The 19,541-nt window shown below is 35.4% G+C and overlaps 1 protein-coding gene across 2 annotated transcripts in view; it reads right to left on the bottom strand.

The window, feature by feature from the left end:
* Positions 1 to 12,995: 12,995 nt before the first annotated feature.
* LOC106129220 (RNA-binding protein Musashi homolog Rbp6) overlaps positions 12,996 to 19,541 on the bottom strand; it is an 87,112-nt gene continuing 80,566 nt past the window's right edge. For both annotated transcript variants that reach the window (XM_013327715.2, XM_060953332.1), the window contains exon 4: positions 12,996 to 18,094. In XM_013327715.2, the coding sequence (XP_013183169.1) occupies positions 17,402 to 18,094 (693 nt within the window). In that variant the 3' untranslated portion in view covers positions 12,996 to 17,401. The remainder of the gene's footprint in view (positions 18,095 to 19,541) is intronic.

The following is a 19,541-nucleotide window of genomic DNA, read 5'->3' as shown; positions in this document are numbered from 1 at the left end:
CAGCCATTTTGTCGTGCCACAAAATGGTGGATTAAATGACCTGTGAATGTGATAACTGGGAGGGCGAGAACATGCTAAGTGTAGAAAAGCGAGCGATTATGATGGGATAATCCATAGATTTATAGGTACCACTTTAATGAAACCAATAAATCGATTAGTAAAGAAAAGATTTATCGATCTTCCTTTCTCGATTAATCTATAATAAAATAAATAATTAATCGATAGAACGATTCGAAGACCTACCTTTGGCTTTATTAATCATAAGAACTATTTTTTTAAACTGAATTAATACCTGATAAAGAATAATGCAGTGTTTAAAAATATTGAGTGTGTATCACAATAGATCTTAGATATTAGAATCTGTTAATAAGTTGAAAATAACAATACTTAATAGTTAGTATTAGCAATATATTGAGAACGAATTAAATCTGTACGCTAGTAAAATTAATTTTGTTTTATTCCGATGACCACAAAATACTCGTTTCTATTTATTCTTTTATTAACATCCACACTAATGTTATAAATGTGAAAATGTGTTTGGTTGTCCGATTTTAAAACGTTAAAACCACTGAAACCATCTCTATCAATTGCATTCATATAGTGCGGAGTACTGAGAAGGACCTAGGTTACTTTTTACGCAGAAAAAGCTAAAAACATTGACCGAACTTGTCTAACATCAAACCGAAATTCCTCTACCCGCTACAGCTTATGATTGTAAACGTTACCCTACAGTGGATCCGCGCTTATCTGCAAGCGGCGTAGAGGTGATGACATGGAATGATTCGGATATTCGGAAAACACGGACATATTTCTGTAGTAGCTGAAACCTGACTGATTGTGTACGGTTGGGAATAAAACTAGAATATCTTTTTATCTATGCCCCACGTTGGGCGCCACTGTGACATTAGGGTAAAACATCGCAAATAAGATTCATTTATTTATTTATTTTTGCGCCGTGTGGTTCCAGGCACCAATAAAAAAAGAATAGGACTCCATCTTGTTTTTATGGATGTCGTAAAAGGCGATAAAGGGATAGGCTTATAAACTTGCCGTTCTTATTTTAGACGATGGGCCAGCAACCTGGCACTATTTCAATCTCAATTCGATCATTAAGCCATACAGCTGAACGGGGCCTTTCATTCTTCTCAAGACTATTGGCTCTGTTTACCCCGCAAGGGATAAAGTCGTGATTATATGTATGTAGGTACGTTACCTAGTCTGCTGCATTCACAGCGCGGCTCGTGTTATCTCTGAGTTCACGAGTCATTTATTTCTGATTTATGGCTAAAATACTTGTGTACACGGCGACTAGCTGCAGCACGGCAAAGCTGTACGGCTTATTGATAGAATTGTGATTCAAATAGTGACACGTTTCTAGCCGACCGCCTAAAAGAAGGACCCCAAGTACATTTGATAGCCAATTAGTACAATATGTAAAATTAAAAATTACTGTTGCGCCGTTTAGTTTATATCCCTTAGTCTCCTTTTATGACATCCATGAAATAGAGATAGAGTGACTCTATTCAAAAAGCCGGGATACAAAAAAATATCAGCAATAAAAGAAGACTTTGTTATTCCGGAGGTCACAGTCTATAACTATTTGGGAAATTTAATTAAAATTACGCTCTTTTAAGTTATTTCGTTACAAACAAATCAGCATTTCTCTTTTACACAAATACTGGCTGTGCCCGCGACTTCGTCCGCGTGGAATAGTTATTTTGGGCATCATTGAAGCCCTCAAGGATGAATAATTTTCCCCGTTTTTCTCATATTTTCCATTATTTCTTCGCTCCTCATAGTTGCAGCGTGATGTTGTATAGCCTAAAGCCTTCCTCGATAAATGGTCTATTCAACACAAAAATAATTTTTCAATTCGAACCAGAAGTTCCTGAGATTAGTGCGTTCAAAAAACAAACAAACTCTTCAGCTTTATAATATTAGTATAGATTAGTATGAAAATAGGCACGGATATGGATGGATAGACGTGTTCACGGTTGCTCACGTCCCTTGGAGACCCCGAGTATTTTTTTTGGGATATTGTCTTCACAATTTATCATTCTAAATGCGCAACACTCGCGCCTGTACGCGACATTCGTTCTTTTCGGTCGGCAGCGCGGCATTCGCGCGGGAAATTGTGCAACTGTCAATGTCAGGATGAAATCGACCATAAACAACGGATATTGTTTTGTTTTTCATTTTTAATACCGTTATTAATCCAGTAACTGGCGGAGGTTACTGGTTTCTGCTGGGACTACCGATATGGCTTCGAACAATAACTAAAGCACCCGTTTCAAGATTTCATGGTATCCTATTAATACCTACCTACTTTTTCTTTTATTATTTAACGTTACCTACAAATTTTTATTCTGTTTTGTTGGTACGTTTATTTTTTCTAAACATTAATCGTACATCCACACTACCTAATGATACGTGTTTATAAATGCGAAAGTAAGTTTATTTGTTACCTTTTCACAGTTAAACGTTTAGAGAGGGGTAAAAATGTCCCTTCAGTCATTTCGAGATCCTTTTGAGGTAGTTACCTATATAGAACCAACAGTCTTGAAAAATTAGTTTTTTTTTATATTTAGTGGACGTATTACCTAGTCTAATAATAAATTATACCTAGACAAGTACCTAGATCTAACAGGATTTAGGGGCGGACAGGTAGGGCGCACTAAATCTTACACGCAGGTAGGTACAATCATTAAGAAAAGTTGTGTCGTTTAGATAAAAGTCGTAAATGTAAGAGCGAAACATAAGTTCAAAATCCATAGCTACAGCCTTTATTAGGACTAGTTTTACAATTTTTAAGAGGGCGCGGGTTTAGCTATAGACACGAGCCAGCAAGTAGCCGCCAGAGGATAGCGAGCGTTGAAGTAGACCAAAGAAGAACGCCCGGGGCGCGTAGATTTAAGGGTGGTGAAGAGAAGCGCAGAAGGTTTCGGCGGCATGACATCACACAGTACCTACATACCTACCTAATCTAACTTTTGTCATCAAATGTCAAATGGAGATTTTAAAATTAAAAAATTCAAACTACAAATAACTTCGTTAAAAGAGTACCACTTCCAATAGATATCCACCTTTTTTGAAGTCGGTTAAATTTCTAAACCCTTCCTTGTTTATTAAATTTATTAAATTTCTTAAAGTGGTAAACATTTTTCTAAAAACCGAATCAAAATCGGTTTAGTGAAACACGAGATAATCGCGGACAAACATACATAATGTTCATGTGATTTAAAAATTGTCAGCAAATGTCAAATTGAGATTTAAAATTAAAAAATTCAAACTACAAATAACTTTGTTGAAAGAGTACCACTTCCAATAGATATCCTCCTTTTTTGAAGTCAGACGATTTTTAGAAAAATGTCAGGGGTAAACATTTTTCTAAAAACCGAATCAAAATCGGTTTAGTGAAACACGAGATAATCGCGAACAAACATACATACATACATACAGGTCAAACTGAGAACCTATTACGAAGGCGATAAATACTACGTTTTTGAAGAAACGAGGCAGCTTAATCAGCGATTTCAAAGGAATGAAACAGTTTTCCCACTAACTGTACCAGTTACACCTCAGTTAAGTACACATAACTTAATCATTTGTCCGTCTGTCCGGTAATCTCACACCTGCAGACGAATGATATATGTATTGTTATTATGATTAGTTAACATATGTTTCACCAAGACATAAATTAATTGTGATTACTTATAGTAATTACTTATATTACATTATTCAAATAAAACGTTGCGAGAGCAACTGAATTTATATTTCTTTGGATTTTCCCACTGATGTTATCCAAATTTTAATGATAGGTATAATTAAGACATTTTTCTCTCGTATCAAATACTACTACTTCCTACCTTCATAGCTTAGCAATAAAAAAAACATTTAAAAATAAAAATATTTAGTCTGTTGGAAATGAATGCCATATTTTGTCAAAAGCCGCGACGACAACAATGGAATCAAATAAAAATTCGAAACATTTTTAATGTCCACGCAAAAGAAGCAAGGCATGCGCGGCCCGGCTACGTGCGAATAATTTAAATTGCGCCAAATTAATTTTGAGGTTGAAAAGGGAAAAATTTTATGCTTAGGAATGTCGGTTTAATTATTGTTTCATAGATTTTTATGCCGTTATTTTAGTGAGAGTTGGTCGAATGTTTATGGTGAGCAAACTTTGTAATTGTCTAAAAACCTGGTATTAAAAATATATACCTACCTAATGTAATTCTTCCCTATTGGCTAAAATGGTGCTAACGTGCAATACAATTTTTTTATGTATTGATTTGAACCGCTTTGGTTATTGTTTTTTTTTTAATTTATAGAATGCGCAAAGTACTTATGTACATACATACCTTTTTCATGATTGAGTATGTATCAGAAGAAATTTAAAAAAATTCTTGGTGGTCGTGCCAGTAAGAATTAGGTACGTACGTGATTTTATTTGGAAATTTTATTTCCTACTAAGTCATGGCTAAAACCGATAGGTACTTACTTAGCTACTGTTAGTATAAAAGGTATATGATGTAGGTAGGCAGCTATTTATGTGTAACCGGAGCTATGATTCGGCTCGACCGCTACCAAAGGGAAGTTCTTCCGCCAGGCTAGGTGTAATGCCTATTTTTATTTGTAATGTTGACCCTTTTTAAGACAGCTTCCGTCGCGGCTCCTTCCGAGTGAAAAGTACTTACCTTGATGACCTTCTCAGCCTTCGCTGTACTACATCTATGGAAAATTTCTCATGTTCTTTGTTTGTCAGTCTTGCACGTCATAACCACTGAACTGAGATCGGCAATTTTTTTAAGCAATCAGTAATGACCTCTATAGTATGTTATCATTTCATCTCTCATTACCCCCCGGGGTCCAACTATGACAACGGTCATGGATTGGGTTAGTCGGGATTTTTATACGAAGCGACTCCCGTGTAACCCCTTTGTTCGGTGTAAGACAGATTTGTTACTCCACATATTATTTTACAGGGCAACCGGTTAAATCTTAGGTGATCATGGTTACTCATCCAGTTGTCTGAATTACTGTGCAGGTTTCCTAAAAGCTAGTGTCAGATATTTTTTATTAGGCAAGAAAAAGCAGAAGCTTTTTAGGCTAGTCTGGTGTAACTTCGCTGGATGCCGGTCGCTTCTTCACGTGCAAATTGTAATTGTCAATCAAAGGAAACTGTCACTATTTATCTATATATATATAGTGCCGTGTGGTTCCTGGCACCAATACAAAAAACAATAGGACCACTCCATTTCTTTCCCATGGATGTCATAAAAGGCGACTAAGGGATAGGCTTACATACTTATGATTCTTTTTTTAGGCGATGGGATAGCAACCTGTCACTATTTGGATCTCAATTCCATCATTAAGCCGAGCAGCTGAATGTGGCCATTCAATCTTTTCGGAACTATTGGCTCTGTCTACCCCGTAAGGAATATAGACGTGACTTTATGTATGTACTATTTATCGCCTAAACGTGGCCTTCGTGTGATTCATGTCGTTTTATTTAAAAATCTTTACATAGAAGGAGGTACACAGATTTTTAGGTTAGGTACACTGAGTTACACGTCAAGTAGGCACGTTTTGAATCCAAAACAGATATTTAAATCCGTGAGGTTCTCGCGATTCTGACACACAATTGTGATTCGGCTCTCCTTTGTTATATAAGAGTATGTATCTATATAACAGAGGTGCCTATTTATCGTGCCTATAATCTAGTACCAAGACTTCTTGTAGCCGATGGGCTAGCAACCTGTTACTATTTGAATCTAATCATTAAGCCAAACAGCTGAACGTGGCCTTTCAGCCTTTTGACAGACAGTTGGCTCTGTCTACCCCGCAAGGGATATAGATGTATATGTATGTAGTAAGGAGATAAAGCAAACAAATTTTGGGGTAAACTGTTTATTGGTAAGTATCTTCAAATCCCGATAACATGAAGTGTAACGTGAATATTGTTGCTTACTTCTATAATGTTACTAACCTACTAAATAAAACAGGTACCTACTAATAAGTCTATGAAACTCACATATTGCTAATTACTGGATATTAAAAAGAAAGATTTCGTAAATATTAAAGCGACGCCAAACAAATACCTATTAATACGATGTTTTCATCTCAGATCAAAAAGGAAGTACTTTTATTTTCAAAAATTTTACTCTGGTAAAACAATAAATGTGTATAACGGCTTATAAAAACAATTCAGGACCATAAACAACAGTAGCGCCATCAGGTGAGTACAAAAGTGATAGTATAGGTTCGCAGGTACCTTCCCAAATTAAAATTTGCTCGATTGGCTGTAAATTATCATCTGCGTTTTATCTGTCAACTGATTTATTTGTAATTAAATATACCTCGTTAATAACAAAATTAGTATTTTTTTTTGTTTTGGTAAACAAGTCTGGTTAACTGCGGCAGGGCATTTTTGTTCAACCTTTTATTTTGGCAAATGTTATCCAAGAGAGTCGTTAGGTTTCTGAGGGGATCACAGAAACTAGACGGGAATCCGTATAATTATTACATTATACATAAAACTCCAGATTAGTACTAGCATAAAACCGGGACAAACGCTAGGAAGACGATTGTCGTGTTATAATTTTTTTCTTGTATACGCTATGTCAGCTACAAAGCTCAATTGAGTTATTAAAAAAAATCTATATAATCTATGTTCACCACGTTTCTATTTATACGAGTACGTTTGAATTAAGTTGATGTTAAAACTAAACAACAATACTCACGCAACGATCAAATCACATCCTTCAATAGTACATGTAAAAAAAAACTATGCAAATTTCCAAATACAATACAGAGCTACGCTATAATGTTATCATAATTTTTATTCAAATTTATCAAATTCGTGTTTCACTTTCGCCAATTCAAAGTGGCGGATAATCAAGAAACATTGAAACATTGCTACTAGTAAATATATTAAAAATACGAATTCGTTATTCAAAAGTTTCAATAATAACCGCCAAATTACCATAGACAAGAACTCTAAGTACGTCAAATAGAAAAAATTCCTTTCAAGTGAATGAAAATCACTAAATACTTAGAAATATGTAGAAATACATGTAAATTATTCAATTCAGTACATATTATTGTAGATAAGTACACACCTAAAAATTTAACAATCCTTACTTTAATTATATTTACAGAATGTTAAAATAACTAATACTTTCCGCATTTTTGAACTTTTAACTTATAGAAGATATAATGATTATGTGTTATTATTGCGTATTTGTTACTGTTAATATGAATCTTGGGAATGTTTCTTAAAAATAATTATTGAGGTAAAATATATAGCATTATAGAAATCTCATTTAATTTTTATGAAAAAGTAGATAATACACGAGATATTGACTAGAATTACAAGCAAAAATGCGGATTGTCGAAACTGAATATATTATAGATATTCTATAAAACGAATAATCCAAGAAAACTAAGTCGAATTTAAGTTTTTTTTGACAATTTCTAGTTCTAGCACAAACCTTATTCAAAAGTTACAATTTACGCAAACTTTTAAAACATTCTACATTTAAAACATATATGAATAAGATATGTAGATAATCCGTAACTAAAAGGTGTGTTAACGATATTGTCACACGAATAGTATAGGCACTCTTGTACATAATTCTTGTACTTGTGGGGTTTTTTTATCACTTCTACTGAACACTTGTATAACTACTGAGAACTACAATTCTCTGTTTGAAAAGCACTTCATCAGACCTTTTTTTAAGAACCATAGACAAGGCAGATTTTGACAGATTGAAATTGACAGCGCGGGAAACGGGACATATCTAATTAAGTGCCCTCCTCACATGGAAAAATATACAGTGCATCCCAGTTTTGGGATATAAGCAAAGAAAGGCTATACTTTCAGGTCTCTTTGGGAAGACTTACATAAATTCTTAGGTACTTTGTACTACTACAAAAAGGGTGCCTACAACGTATTTGGTAAAATTTTATTTCTAAAATACACTACGAGAAAATCACTAATACATGTTGTACTCTTAACCACAAATTCAACTAAAAATATTGTACAAAAAATATTCTTCCATATTTTATTCCGATTAATCGACTGTTTGGTCCATTTTCTACTTCTAGATGATCTACCGTTCGCATAGACAATTTGTCGATAAAAAAACTAAATAAGGCACAAGTCGATTGTGTCTTTGGGTTTTATTTATGTTTTTCTAAGTCAAACTACTGGAGTCTAAACTACGCATATTAAAAAAAATTGCGTCGAATCGGCCTATATTTTTTTACCATAACATTACAGAACGTCGAATCGACTAATTGAACTAATGGCTGACTATTGGCTATACTACTCTACTTATACTGGGATGCACTTTTAATACTCAAAAATAAACTAAGCACATTATATTATTTTTTGTTATATGAACAGCTTCTTACATCCCGGACCAAAGCTACAATGTTCATTTGGTAAATCTGGGCTATTATTGTTGTAAAAAAAAATTAGGTGTTACTATATTTAAGTACTAATTACCAACGACAACATTAACAAACTACAATTTGAAATAGTCTAAACTCTACGTTAAGAAGACAAATTTATTGGAAATCGAAATGCATTATTTCAATAAAAATGTTTTCGAATACTTCAATTGAGACAACGTTGATATCAGGCTGGGCAATTAACAATATAATAAAATAAATTTCCTAATCTACTTATTACAAGTATTTCGCAATCAATCCCAAATTTTACGGTAATCGTCCCTGACCCACCTCATGGAAAGTGGAGATGAATGGATTGATTTTTTTTGCGAAAAGATGTGTCAAACATAAAGAATGTATTCACAAGCTTTGGTCAGGGATGGGCACGAATCGTATCCTCAAATCTTGGGTCTTCTCCGCCGTCCACACCACATGCAGGCTGCTACACTGGTCCTGGATCCATGCATCTATGTATAGGTCTCCCGATTCCGACCATAAGAGCTAACCCAATGAGTTTCTTTGTAGAAAGTTTCAGATGGTTAAGTAATTATGCATAGTTGTCAATCTTATGGGACAATAGGTGAAAGGTCAAACATTTCTACAAAGATCAAAACTTTTCTACCAAAGGGATAATTTTTTAATGTTCCTGACACCCGAGAAAATCGAAGCTCTAGTCTACATAGCTGACCAAAAAAATAAAACTCGCTATTACAGTACAAATCTGTAAAAACAATAGTGGCAACATTAAATTATAATGCACACGCAACAGCGTATTATTTTCGTGGTCTGACGTCTGAATAAAAACTAAATTGACGTAGAGGTACGAAACGAAATAAGCGATAAATGAAAGATCGGCTTCAATTATTACCATTTATTTCTAAGTCTAAGTGAATGATCCAAAGTTGCGTCGACTCGTAGTTAAACTAAATACGGTTGACAGGAGTTAAAACAAAACCTACATTACTTTTACAAAACATCCATTATGTTATAAATAGGTCATTGCAAAGCCGTATTCCCTATAGCGTGCACAGAAATGTACAGGAATTAAGAATTCAAAAACGAAATTGACTTCTGCTTTTTTATCGGTTTTTAAATATTCCAGTATGTAATCGGAGGTTTAAAAGAAATAAAGTTTTTTCTTGTAATTGATGTTTACTGTTTTAAAAAAAAACTGTCGCGTTCATTCCTGTACTTTTCTTGGTGTACGCTGGGCTATCGTTCGTAGAACTGGTTGTTCCAAATTACTGCCTACGATCTACGGCCAGTCCCGCCCATTTCTACTGTCAAACTTCAAAACACAAAACTCTTAATATTGCACAATATCATCAATAGCAGATTGTGACGGTAAAAAAAAATTAAATAAAAAAAACAGCCCATCGCTAGTCTATGGAACTATTCTCAAGATTTAACTACCATAAATTAATAAGATGCATATATTACCGACCAAAATATACAGAAAGGAATGTATTTTACTCGCCTTTTAGTTAGAACCAAGTACTATCATGCGATTATTATATATATTTTTTTACATACAACACATTAAACTCGCAAGAGTCATTTTTAGTTATATTAACGCCACGCAAGTGGAAATTAAATTTAGAATAGTGTTCACTTTTTTTTTTAAACTGCTGACGTAATGCGACCTAATTTAAGAAGTCATCTCATTTATATTATTAACAATACATTTATGTATGGTTATTTTTACTCTAAAATTAAATGGCAATAGAGAACGAATTATATGCCAATAACTCCTTATATAGGTAATGTACCGTCAGCAGAAATACCATCTCGCGTAAATAAAACAATACAATCACAAACGCACTTATATCAACAATTATTTGCATATATCACGATTAAATTTATAAATATAAATAAATACCAACCAACTACTGAGTACACGAATCCTATTATACAAAAATATTGTAATATTTTATATTGTATGCAAGTGTGTATATTAATATAGACTAAACGCGCGCTGCTCCGTGCCTTTAACTAGCGCTTGTGCTTCGCTTATTTTACTAATAGCATGAAAAATTTAAAATTTCTCGACCATTATTACTATGTCCCGTGGATGTGCCAAAAAAATAGGCCGTTTGTAAGTCTTTAAATATGTTCAACATTAGATGGCACCACCGTTGCCTATTCGTTAGCGCCATCTGTTATTTGTATTGCACATTACTTCGAGCATGAATAGTCTTGCTTTTTACGAATACCCTTTTTGTGTGAAATGGTCTTAAACATTCGTTTCTTACGTAACCTTCATTGCAGCGCGCGCGTGCTGTTCATTATATTATTATTGCTCTTGATTATACTTATATTATATTATGTAAAACTTCAAAATTACTACACTACACAGCTACTCTAGCATCGGCATACATTTTAACACACAACATATTTTATTCTTTAACATATTATACCAATCCAAAAATTGTATATTAATCCCATGTATAACTATATTTATTTAAGAGAATGTTAATATTGGTCCAGATAATCTGGAATTCAAGCGTGATGTGTATGGCACGTAACTAATGTTTAATTTATGACAAATCAATAGCTAAGCACTTAGTAAAATCTTCGTTTTAGATACCACTAAGTGTATAGTTACTGGATGTAAAACATTTTTAAGCAAAGCTGACGGATCTACGTCTAGCATAGTAAGTATTGAGCAAGACATAGTATGTCAAAGAACTAAGTAAAATGACTAGAGAGGAATGTACAGTTATGGCAACGAATTTTTGTGAAAACACGCTCTTTTATTTGTTATACTGTTATTCCTCTTGTCTCCCGTGCTAGTTCACAGAACTTTAGTTAAAATGTCTTGTTATAAAGGAGCAGAACTCATAGGGTACGTTTTATCTTACTTTCTTTTATTTACATCATCTTTATACTATTTATGTGAACGGTTTATTTTAAATTGTTTAGAATTAATTTTAATTATAAACTGATGATGAGGAGATGAGCTGTACAAATAAGACGAAATTAATCGATCGTTTGTTTCTCCAAAAACTAATGATTAACAGTATAACAAATATTAAATGTTTCTTTAGCGTCTTTGTTGGCAACGTCCATCTTATTATTGTCTCATTCTTAAGCTACAGGTTTAATTTCCCGCGTTATTCCATTTGTTTAAACATGGCGGCCATACCCGCGTTGTACTCTTGTTCCTTGTTGGCGGGAGATATTAAAACCATTAAATTTGGAACAGTTTATTTCAAAATTGGAGTTTGCTCTTTCGGCCCTTAAAATTTAAATTTTAATATCTCTCGCGTTTGTTTTCTTACCAGGCTCTTGAAGCTGTATGTATTGAGCAAAGTATCTTCGATTTGGCTAAAATTTGGCCTGAAATTTGGCAAAAACAATTCCGTATCCCGAAGGTTGAGGAAGACCGTAAGCGAAGCGTCACTACAAGGTCTAAACTACGTGTCTACGTCATCGATATCTCTTTCAGCTGTATACTCTTGTCAGTCTCACTCCTACACGGCTTTTCTTCTTCTTCTTCAACGAGACAAAAATCACTTACATCTGCTTTTTATCATAGTACGGGTTATTTTGATTCCAGAGCGACGTATAATGCTGAAAGCCAATCCCGATAATACTTAGATCCAAGAAATTTTATCGAATAAAGTTATATTTAAGACTTGCAATATAATCACTTACACATTGCATTCGAAAGGAAAGTTAAACCTGAAAACTCTATAAAAATCACAGGTACCTTCTCAAGCTTACAAGAGCCGTGTACAATACATTTATGATTAGTTGAACATGATCAGTATTTCGCTAAATTCTCATAAACCAGACTTTTATCCGTAAATCTACATTTTTAAGCTTACTAGTAAGAAGTCAAGAGAGAGACGCCGAAAGAGATATCATATAGCACGTCTCACAACCACCATGAGGCAATCGCCTGCGAATTGACAGTGAAGTCTGGAAGAGTCGTTACGTATAACTCCATGCCAAGCATGCTAGAACATGTCAGAGTTAGTTGAAGGTTTTGGTAATTCAACGTCAAGATAGATCAGCACTTTTGATAAAATTATTTAAAGAAATACTCACAGCGATAAACTCTGATATATGCTCTTGAGCTAAGTGTCAAGCCAGCTCATGTCAGACTTTATTGGTTTACATATAGTATACAAAATAGTTTGAATAAAACTGGCATGCCGCTTTGCCCGTTCACTATTTGAAACAATGAGAGTACTACACTAGATTGATCCAAATTTAGTTCTAGTTTAAAACGAACTAGTTACTGATATTAACCGTTTAAAATACTTATCTATCTTTGACACAGTCCAAATCAAATGATGTTTAGGGTAACTACTGTGATGGCATGCCGTTTCAGGTTTACCGTCTGCAGAATCGCCCCTTTTTAATAGCCCACCAAAAGAGGATATAATAAAAGCGATATCTGTAGACACACCTAACTCCAAGTTGGCGCCCAATGTGGCACGCTGGTCTATTCACACTACACGTGCAGTCTAGTAAAGGTTCCAATCCGCTCAGCTACAAATAAAACACACTTTTCTAATATAATCATGTAATGTGCTCGATACAATACGGGCGAACTAATACTACTTCTAAGCCTACTGCTGCTTGCGCAGCGGGAATACAAACCAGTGTAGTACAGGGTTTCAGAAAACTACGGAATATAAATTAGGAGAATTAAGTACAAACTTGACCGCGGTATAGCTGTTACCTCACACGATTTTATAGCATTGCTAAGGTTCCATTAAACGCAAAATATATGCTAACACTTTCAGACATAACTTTTGCGTGTAATGGCATCTAACATAGCTATTAATCCGTGTAAAAAGGCAGATATTGTAGGAGCCAAAACGCCTAGCAAATGTGTCAAACAAGGTGGTTTTAAACATGCACCCAATAGCGGTATACTCTGCCTAAATATGGCAAGACCGAGCACTTTTTATAAGTTGCTTCTACAATATCTAGCTTAGTATACGTCCACATAAAAGCCATTATATTTTGTTGTATTATTTAAATAAAAAAATAGATAAGTTTAAGGAATAACATACCTTGCTTACAAAACTGCGATAATAATATTAACGGCAGACAAAGAACGCAATGATTTTCTAATAAGATTATAACGGCTATTGTGTGCACGCATGCTTACCTGCTTTGGTCGCCTCGGAGCAAACATCACATCTCTAATACTGGGGACGGGAATTAATGTACAAAAGTGTTGCCCGTTTCACGCACTCGCAAACCTAATGTCTAACACGTAAAGGTTACGGCTAAAAGTTAACAAAGCCAGTTTATTTCAACCAGAAACTATAGATGGCGCTAGAGGGTACAGTTCACTAATGTTTTAAATTCTTAACTACTGAGCAAATCGTTCCGAGAATATGTGAGTAGCTGTCTGTTTGATAGTCAAAATACGCAAAAGTAACAGACTCATCACTATAACAATATTTTAGACTAGAGAGCAAACACATTGGCAAGAATAGTAAACTCTACGCACCAGCGCCACGAATTGTACAGTCATCTGTAAACATAAAAAATAAATGAATAAAAAATTATAAAGCATTAAATAAGTACGTATTAACCCACTACGTATTTTAGGAATCCAAATTAAAATATTAGAAACCATGCGAATAGTAACTCATTTCTTTTAAGATACTAATCACTTGACACTAAGATAAATTTGAACTTGTGAAAATGCGAGCGCGCGATCTAGGCTAAGTACTAACCTACTTTACTAACTAAAAATACTGCTAAACAGGGTAGGTGTACATGTGATTAGCAATCGGTAGCCTTCGTGTGCGGAGAAAGATGCAATGGTAGTGTTGGTGTAATTTAAATTTATTTACTGCGTGAAATTATTAAATATGTATAAAGATAAGTACTACTGACGTCCTGCAACAGTATAAAAAATATGCGAGATTATAAATATTCATGTACGTCAATATTATTATGATAAAGTACAAAAGTCCAAAGAACCATGATTTAAGTATAATAAAGTTGTTTAAAATTAAGTACCTTGCGCAATTAAAATATATGCTTTTTATTCACTGGGAAATAATTGCTTTAGAATGAAGTGTTAATATTTGAACTAGTAGTTAATCGCGTTAAAGAAATGCATATTTTTAAGTATATATCCAGAAGCCAGCTTAAGAAGAAAGAAGGAATTAAGGAATTAATTTAGCTCAGCTCAGTTATATTTACTTCTCCAACGCTGTTCTCATGTTCCCAGGTGGTAAGGTATGTAAATATATATCTAGCAGGCATAATTTTAAGAGGTAAGTATATTCTTTCCTCCTCAGAAAGCAAACCGCTAAATTATTCAAGATTTTTTACTTGTGTAAATAATGTCTATGTATGTTTATCTATCTTCTTTATAATTAAAACATTTTCTAAGAGTTGACTGGTACAGAATGCTATTAACATAAAGGGAACCTATTGACCCTTTGAGACCCAATAAAGTTTTCATTAAATAAATAAGCAAAAAATAAAATGATTACTAAAATCGTACTATCATTGCAATGTAGACGAGTTACGAGTGGAAGATTTTATTTATTAGGCAATTTATCAATAGTTACAGTTGAATATCAATTTGTATGTATGTTTGTAGTGAATAAATATTTCTAAGTTTCTCCACACACAAGGTTACATGAAGTGGGCCGGCTCGGATCGCCGGCGAAGCTACCGCATGCACTCTACTGCCACCTGGCTTTGCTTGGATCACGGCGACTTGCGGTTTGTGGCACGATTCCGGAATCATATTTCCGTTTTACAAAAACAATTTTTCACATACTCAATTCGGTAACAGGCAAAAAATATTACTCGAATATAAATAGATACAATACAAATGTGTAACAATGTGCTATCCGACAATGTAAAGTCAAATTTTCCTTTGCATATCTCAAGTGCTCAAAGTTGACGCCGTAATTCATATCCAAATCACAGATCTACATATTTTTAACGTTTCATTGCAGATTCTTGCCACAAAACCACGTATAACTAAAAACCCCTAATATAATCTGAGTATCCGATGTCCGTTTTAAGTACGCAACGCGACTCTTAACGCTATAATTGCACAAACACAACCTCTTGTCTTTTATAACTCTCCAATCACAAATATGAGAATATTGCTTTGGGTACTATAACTACGATTAAGTACTAAAGGGACTCGGTTAATAAAAAAGATTATATTTCTAGCGACATTTGTTAAATTTCAGACCCGTTCTTTATTTAAATATTTAAATGACAAATTATAAATACGACTGGTTACTTGGCCTATTCATTTTTCAATTCACCACATCTGGCCAGCTTTTCAAAAGAAAACTTAAACCGGGGCCATTACACCCATTAAAACAAGACCGAGTCAAAGATAAATAATAATTTCGAAAACTACTAACCAAACTTACCGAGCGTAAATATAAAATACTTTTTTTTAGATCTAATTGTAATAATACTGATCGTTATTGTCACTTCTTTAAAAGCCGATCGAAATCTATTTTTTTATATAACCTACAATCTCGATCAATGAGACCTCAAAAATGGCGCCAAGCCTATATATAATGAAAGATGTATTATATAAACCGTAATTTTACACCAAAGTTATAAAATCCGTATAAAATAATGTATTTATTTTTTGATCCAAGCAACACCAGGCGACGCTAGCGCCATCTTGGCACGCGGTTAGTTTGCATTCTTATAAGGCTAAACTAAATTACGTCTAATTTGGCTTTCAGTGACCTCTGACAAAGAAAAAAAAAACAATTGAACATGTTAATGTAGCAAAAAGGTGAGTTTAGCAAAAAATACTTGAAATCCGAACATGAGGAATGTCAAAAGTGTTTTAGCATTTTCAGCCAGTTAGTAATGGAACTTTTTTTAATGAGAAATGCATCTGTATCAAATTTGACTTTGTCCTCATTATTGAGGAGTTTCTTTTTATTAAGACTTAGCTTTACTTTTATTTGAAATTTACCAGATTAGGTCTTAAAAACAAATAAGCTTAAAAATGCTAACCTACTTTTTGACAAACAGCACAACTCCGAATCCCAAGCTGACTAACTACCTTTTTTCTAATATAATAAAATAAAAAATCTGAAAAATAAATTAACTTACGCTACCCTTACACGTCACAAAATAAAACGTACACAATGTACCAACCTATTAAGCTGCCAAATTCAGAAGCCACTGACTCAGCCAGGATACTAAATCATACATATAGTATATGAGATTGCTTTTTCGAGTTAGATATGTATATGGGAAAAATGAGCTGGAAAAAACGGGTAGATGCTGGCTGCAAATGTTGCTTTTATAAAAGCATTTATAATACCTTATTCGAATTCGAAATCAGAAATTGATTCAAATTTAGAAAGTTATTTATTTATTAATAATTTTTTTTATATTTCGATCGAGAGCGAGCATTCCATTTTTGAACTAACCGAACGCGATTTGGCACAATACGGCCACCACGTTCGCAACTACCCGCCGATAACGTGCAGCTGCGACAGTGGCGACATTCAAATCGAATAATGGCACGAACAATACTGAGATTCCTTACAGCATCTACCCGCCCCGATCTACAAAATACAGGTCACATATAATCATATACACTCGTAGAAATAATACTTATATATTGCCACCGAACGTGCACTATCTACTTCTAAAAAAAATCCAGACAAGAAAGTTCTCACGACGAAACTAAATTACTTGAGATCCACGTCTTAAAATTTATAACATAAACAAAATGCTTCTCTTTGACGCCCGACGGGCACGTATTGCTTCGAGTGAGTCGAAATACTTAAATCTAATAAGAATACTGATCGTTCCCTCTGTGGCCACTCGAGAACGCGGCAAGACGAGCCCTTAAATTATAAAAATTAAAAAAAAAAGTACATAGGAACTATCGTAAAACGAAGAGTTGCCGGCGGATCGCGACTTCTGGTGGGGGTGGGGGGTCGAGTCTTTACCGTACTTAGATGTACATCGGGAGGCTGTACATGGCTCCCCAGTCGACTCCCTGGAAGGAGGACATGTCCACGCCGGCAAGAGAGTACGTGGCGCCGAACTGTGGTAGAGTCGGCGCCGGCGCCGGGGCGGGGGGCGCCACCAGCGCCGCGGTGGCCGCGCCGGCGGCCGGCAGCGCGTACGGCGCGTATCTGTAGGCGTGAGCCGCGCCCACCGTGGGCACGGCACCGACGCCTCCAGCCGTGGCGTATACCAGCCCTCGGCCGGGGCGAAGCACTAATCGTTTCCCGAGCGCCAGAGGAGCGGCGGCGACGGCCTCTTTGGGTTGAGCGCGTTTGCACTCCACCTTCTTATTCTTAATGGTGTGAAAGTGTATATCGCACACTCTCTCGACGGCCTCCTCTGTGTGGAAAGTGACGAACCCGAATCCGCGGTGGCGTTTCGTCTGCTGGTCCATCAGCATGACGGCGTCCTCTACGAGGCCGAATTGGGAGAAGTACGCGCGGACCTCATCGGCCGACGTGTCTTGTCCGACGCCTCCGACGAATATCTTCTTGGTTTTGGCGGGGCGCGGCGCCGACTTGGGGGTCGCGTGCTTCGGGTCGATGCGTTTGCCGTCGAGCGTGTGGACCGGCACGGCCAGCACCTTGTCCACGGAGGCGGCTTCCTGGAAAGTGATGAAGCCGAAGCCGCGCGAGCGCTGCGCGGCTAATCTTCAGTATGCGCGTTGCGACCCCGTTCGGCCATTTCGTGGTCGGAGCTAGCGTTGTGTCAAGGTTGTGCTAACTAAATACCCAAAATACTATATGTTAATTCTAATACGCATGCAGAGATTAGAAACTTGATGGTACAACGATATGTTCAAATCTAAAACGTTTAAATTGCAACCATTACCCTGATCGTAACTAATGAACCACGTCACCTGCTTTCTTGTCACAACTGCTATTCCGAGTCCACAAAATGGCGGTTGGGAAGTGCCTTCTCAAATATTGTCGTTATCATTCATTAGTCTATAGGGCTACGAGGGTTGAGTGGGAGGATCGTGTGAAATTCAAACCCTAATACGAGATCAGAACTGACTAGAATATGGTTGGTAAAATTGCGCGCATATTCTATACCAGTTCACGCATTCCAAGATTATGCAAGTGTGGTAATTTGGTGTTCAAAATTAGCAAATACTCTATTATATGTGATATTTAAGATCAAACTACAAACCAGACAATTAGAAGACACTTCCCTAGTGAGATAAAAGGAGTTCAAATCTACGCAGCTTTCAGTGAAACGATATGTTAAAAAATCTTGATATCGGGACATGTCTAATGACAATTTTATATTGTTACATTTGCGTTAAAATTTGCAATACTTATATAATCATGATCAAATAGTAAGTGTAATGAAAAAATTCTAAAGATGGCGAAGCCAAAATTTTAATTAGCGCCATCTACCGACAACGACAAAAGTCAAAGATTTCTAATGCCATCTGGAGGCAAAACTGAAACAACTGAAAATGATAGTAGAAAAAAAATTAAATATTATCTTAGAAAAGACTGCGCAGATTTCAAAATACAAGTAACAGTAGTTATATTCTATAGATATGATACATTAAATTACAATTGTCAAGACTATTTTGCCCTCGTACAATGCGCCTAGACGATTATTACGGGGGTCCATGCTTAGATCAAAATGTGTCGGTCGCTGTATAGTATTCTATAAAGGATCAAGACCATTTTGTAAATAAAATATACTACATTAAAATTTGAAAAAATCAGAAAAAATAAATATCACATATTCGGGACATACCAAACACTGACCTAGGTCCAAAGTAAATAAATTATCGTAACAATGTATTCTCTCGTTTTAACATTTGGATAATTGTGAAGTTGACGTTACCGTAGAAAATTCTGCAGTGCAGTTTGTTACCGCTTCTTCTACACTGACGCTTTGGAAGCGGCAGTAAATTTAGTAAAAAGATATAACAATTATTGAGCACCAATTGTATTTTCTTTGCTATAACCTAACAATGATACATACATATAATCACGTCTTTATCCCTTGCGAGGTAAACAGTGCCAACAGTTTGGAAAATGAAAGTCCAGCTGTATAGCTTTATTAAGGAATGAAGGATATTAGATAAAATTAGCCCATCG

The sequence above is a fragment of the Amyelois transitella genome, chromosome 31 (genome assembly GCF_032362555.1).
Source record: "Amyelois transitella isolate CPQ chromosome 31, ilAmyTran1.1, whole genome shotgun sequence".
In the NCBI taxonomy this organism is placed as follows: Eukaryota; Metazoa; Arthropoda; class Insecta; order Lepidoptera; family Pyralidae; genus Amyelois; species Amyelois transitella.
Note: the sequence above shows the minus strand (reverse complement) of the source record. Positions and strands in the feature narration are given on the sequence as shown.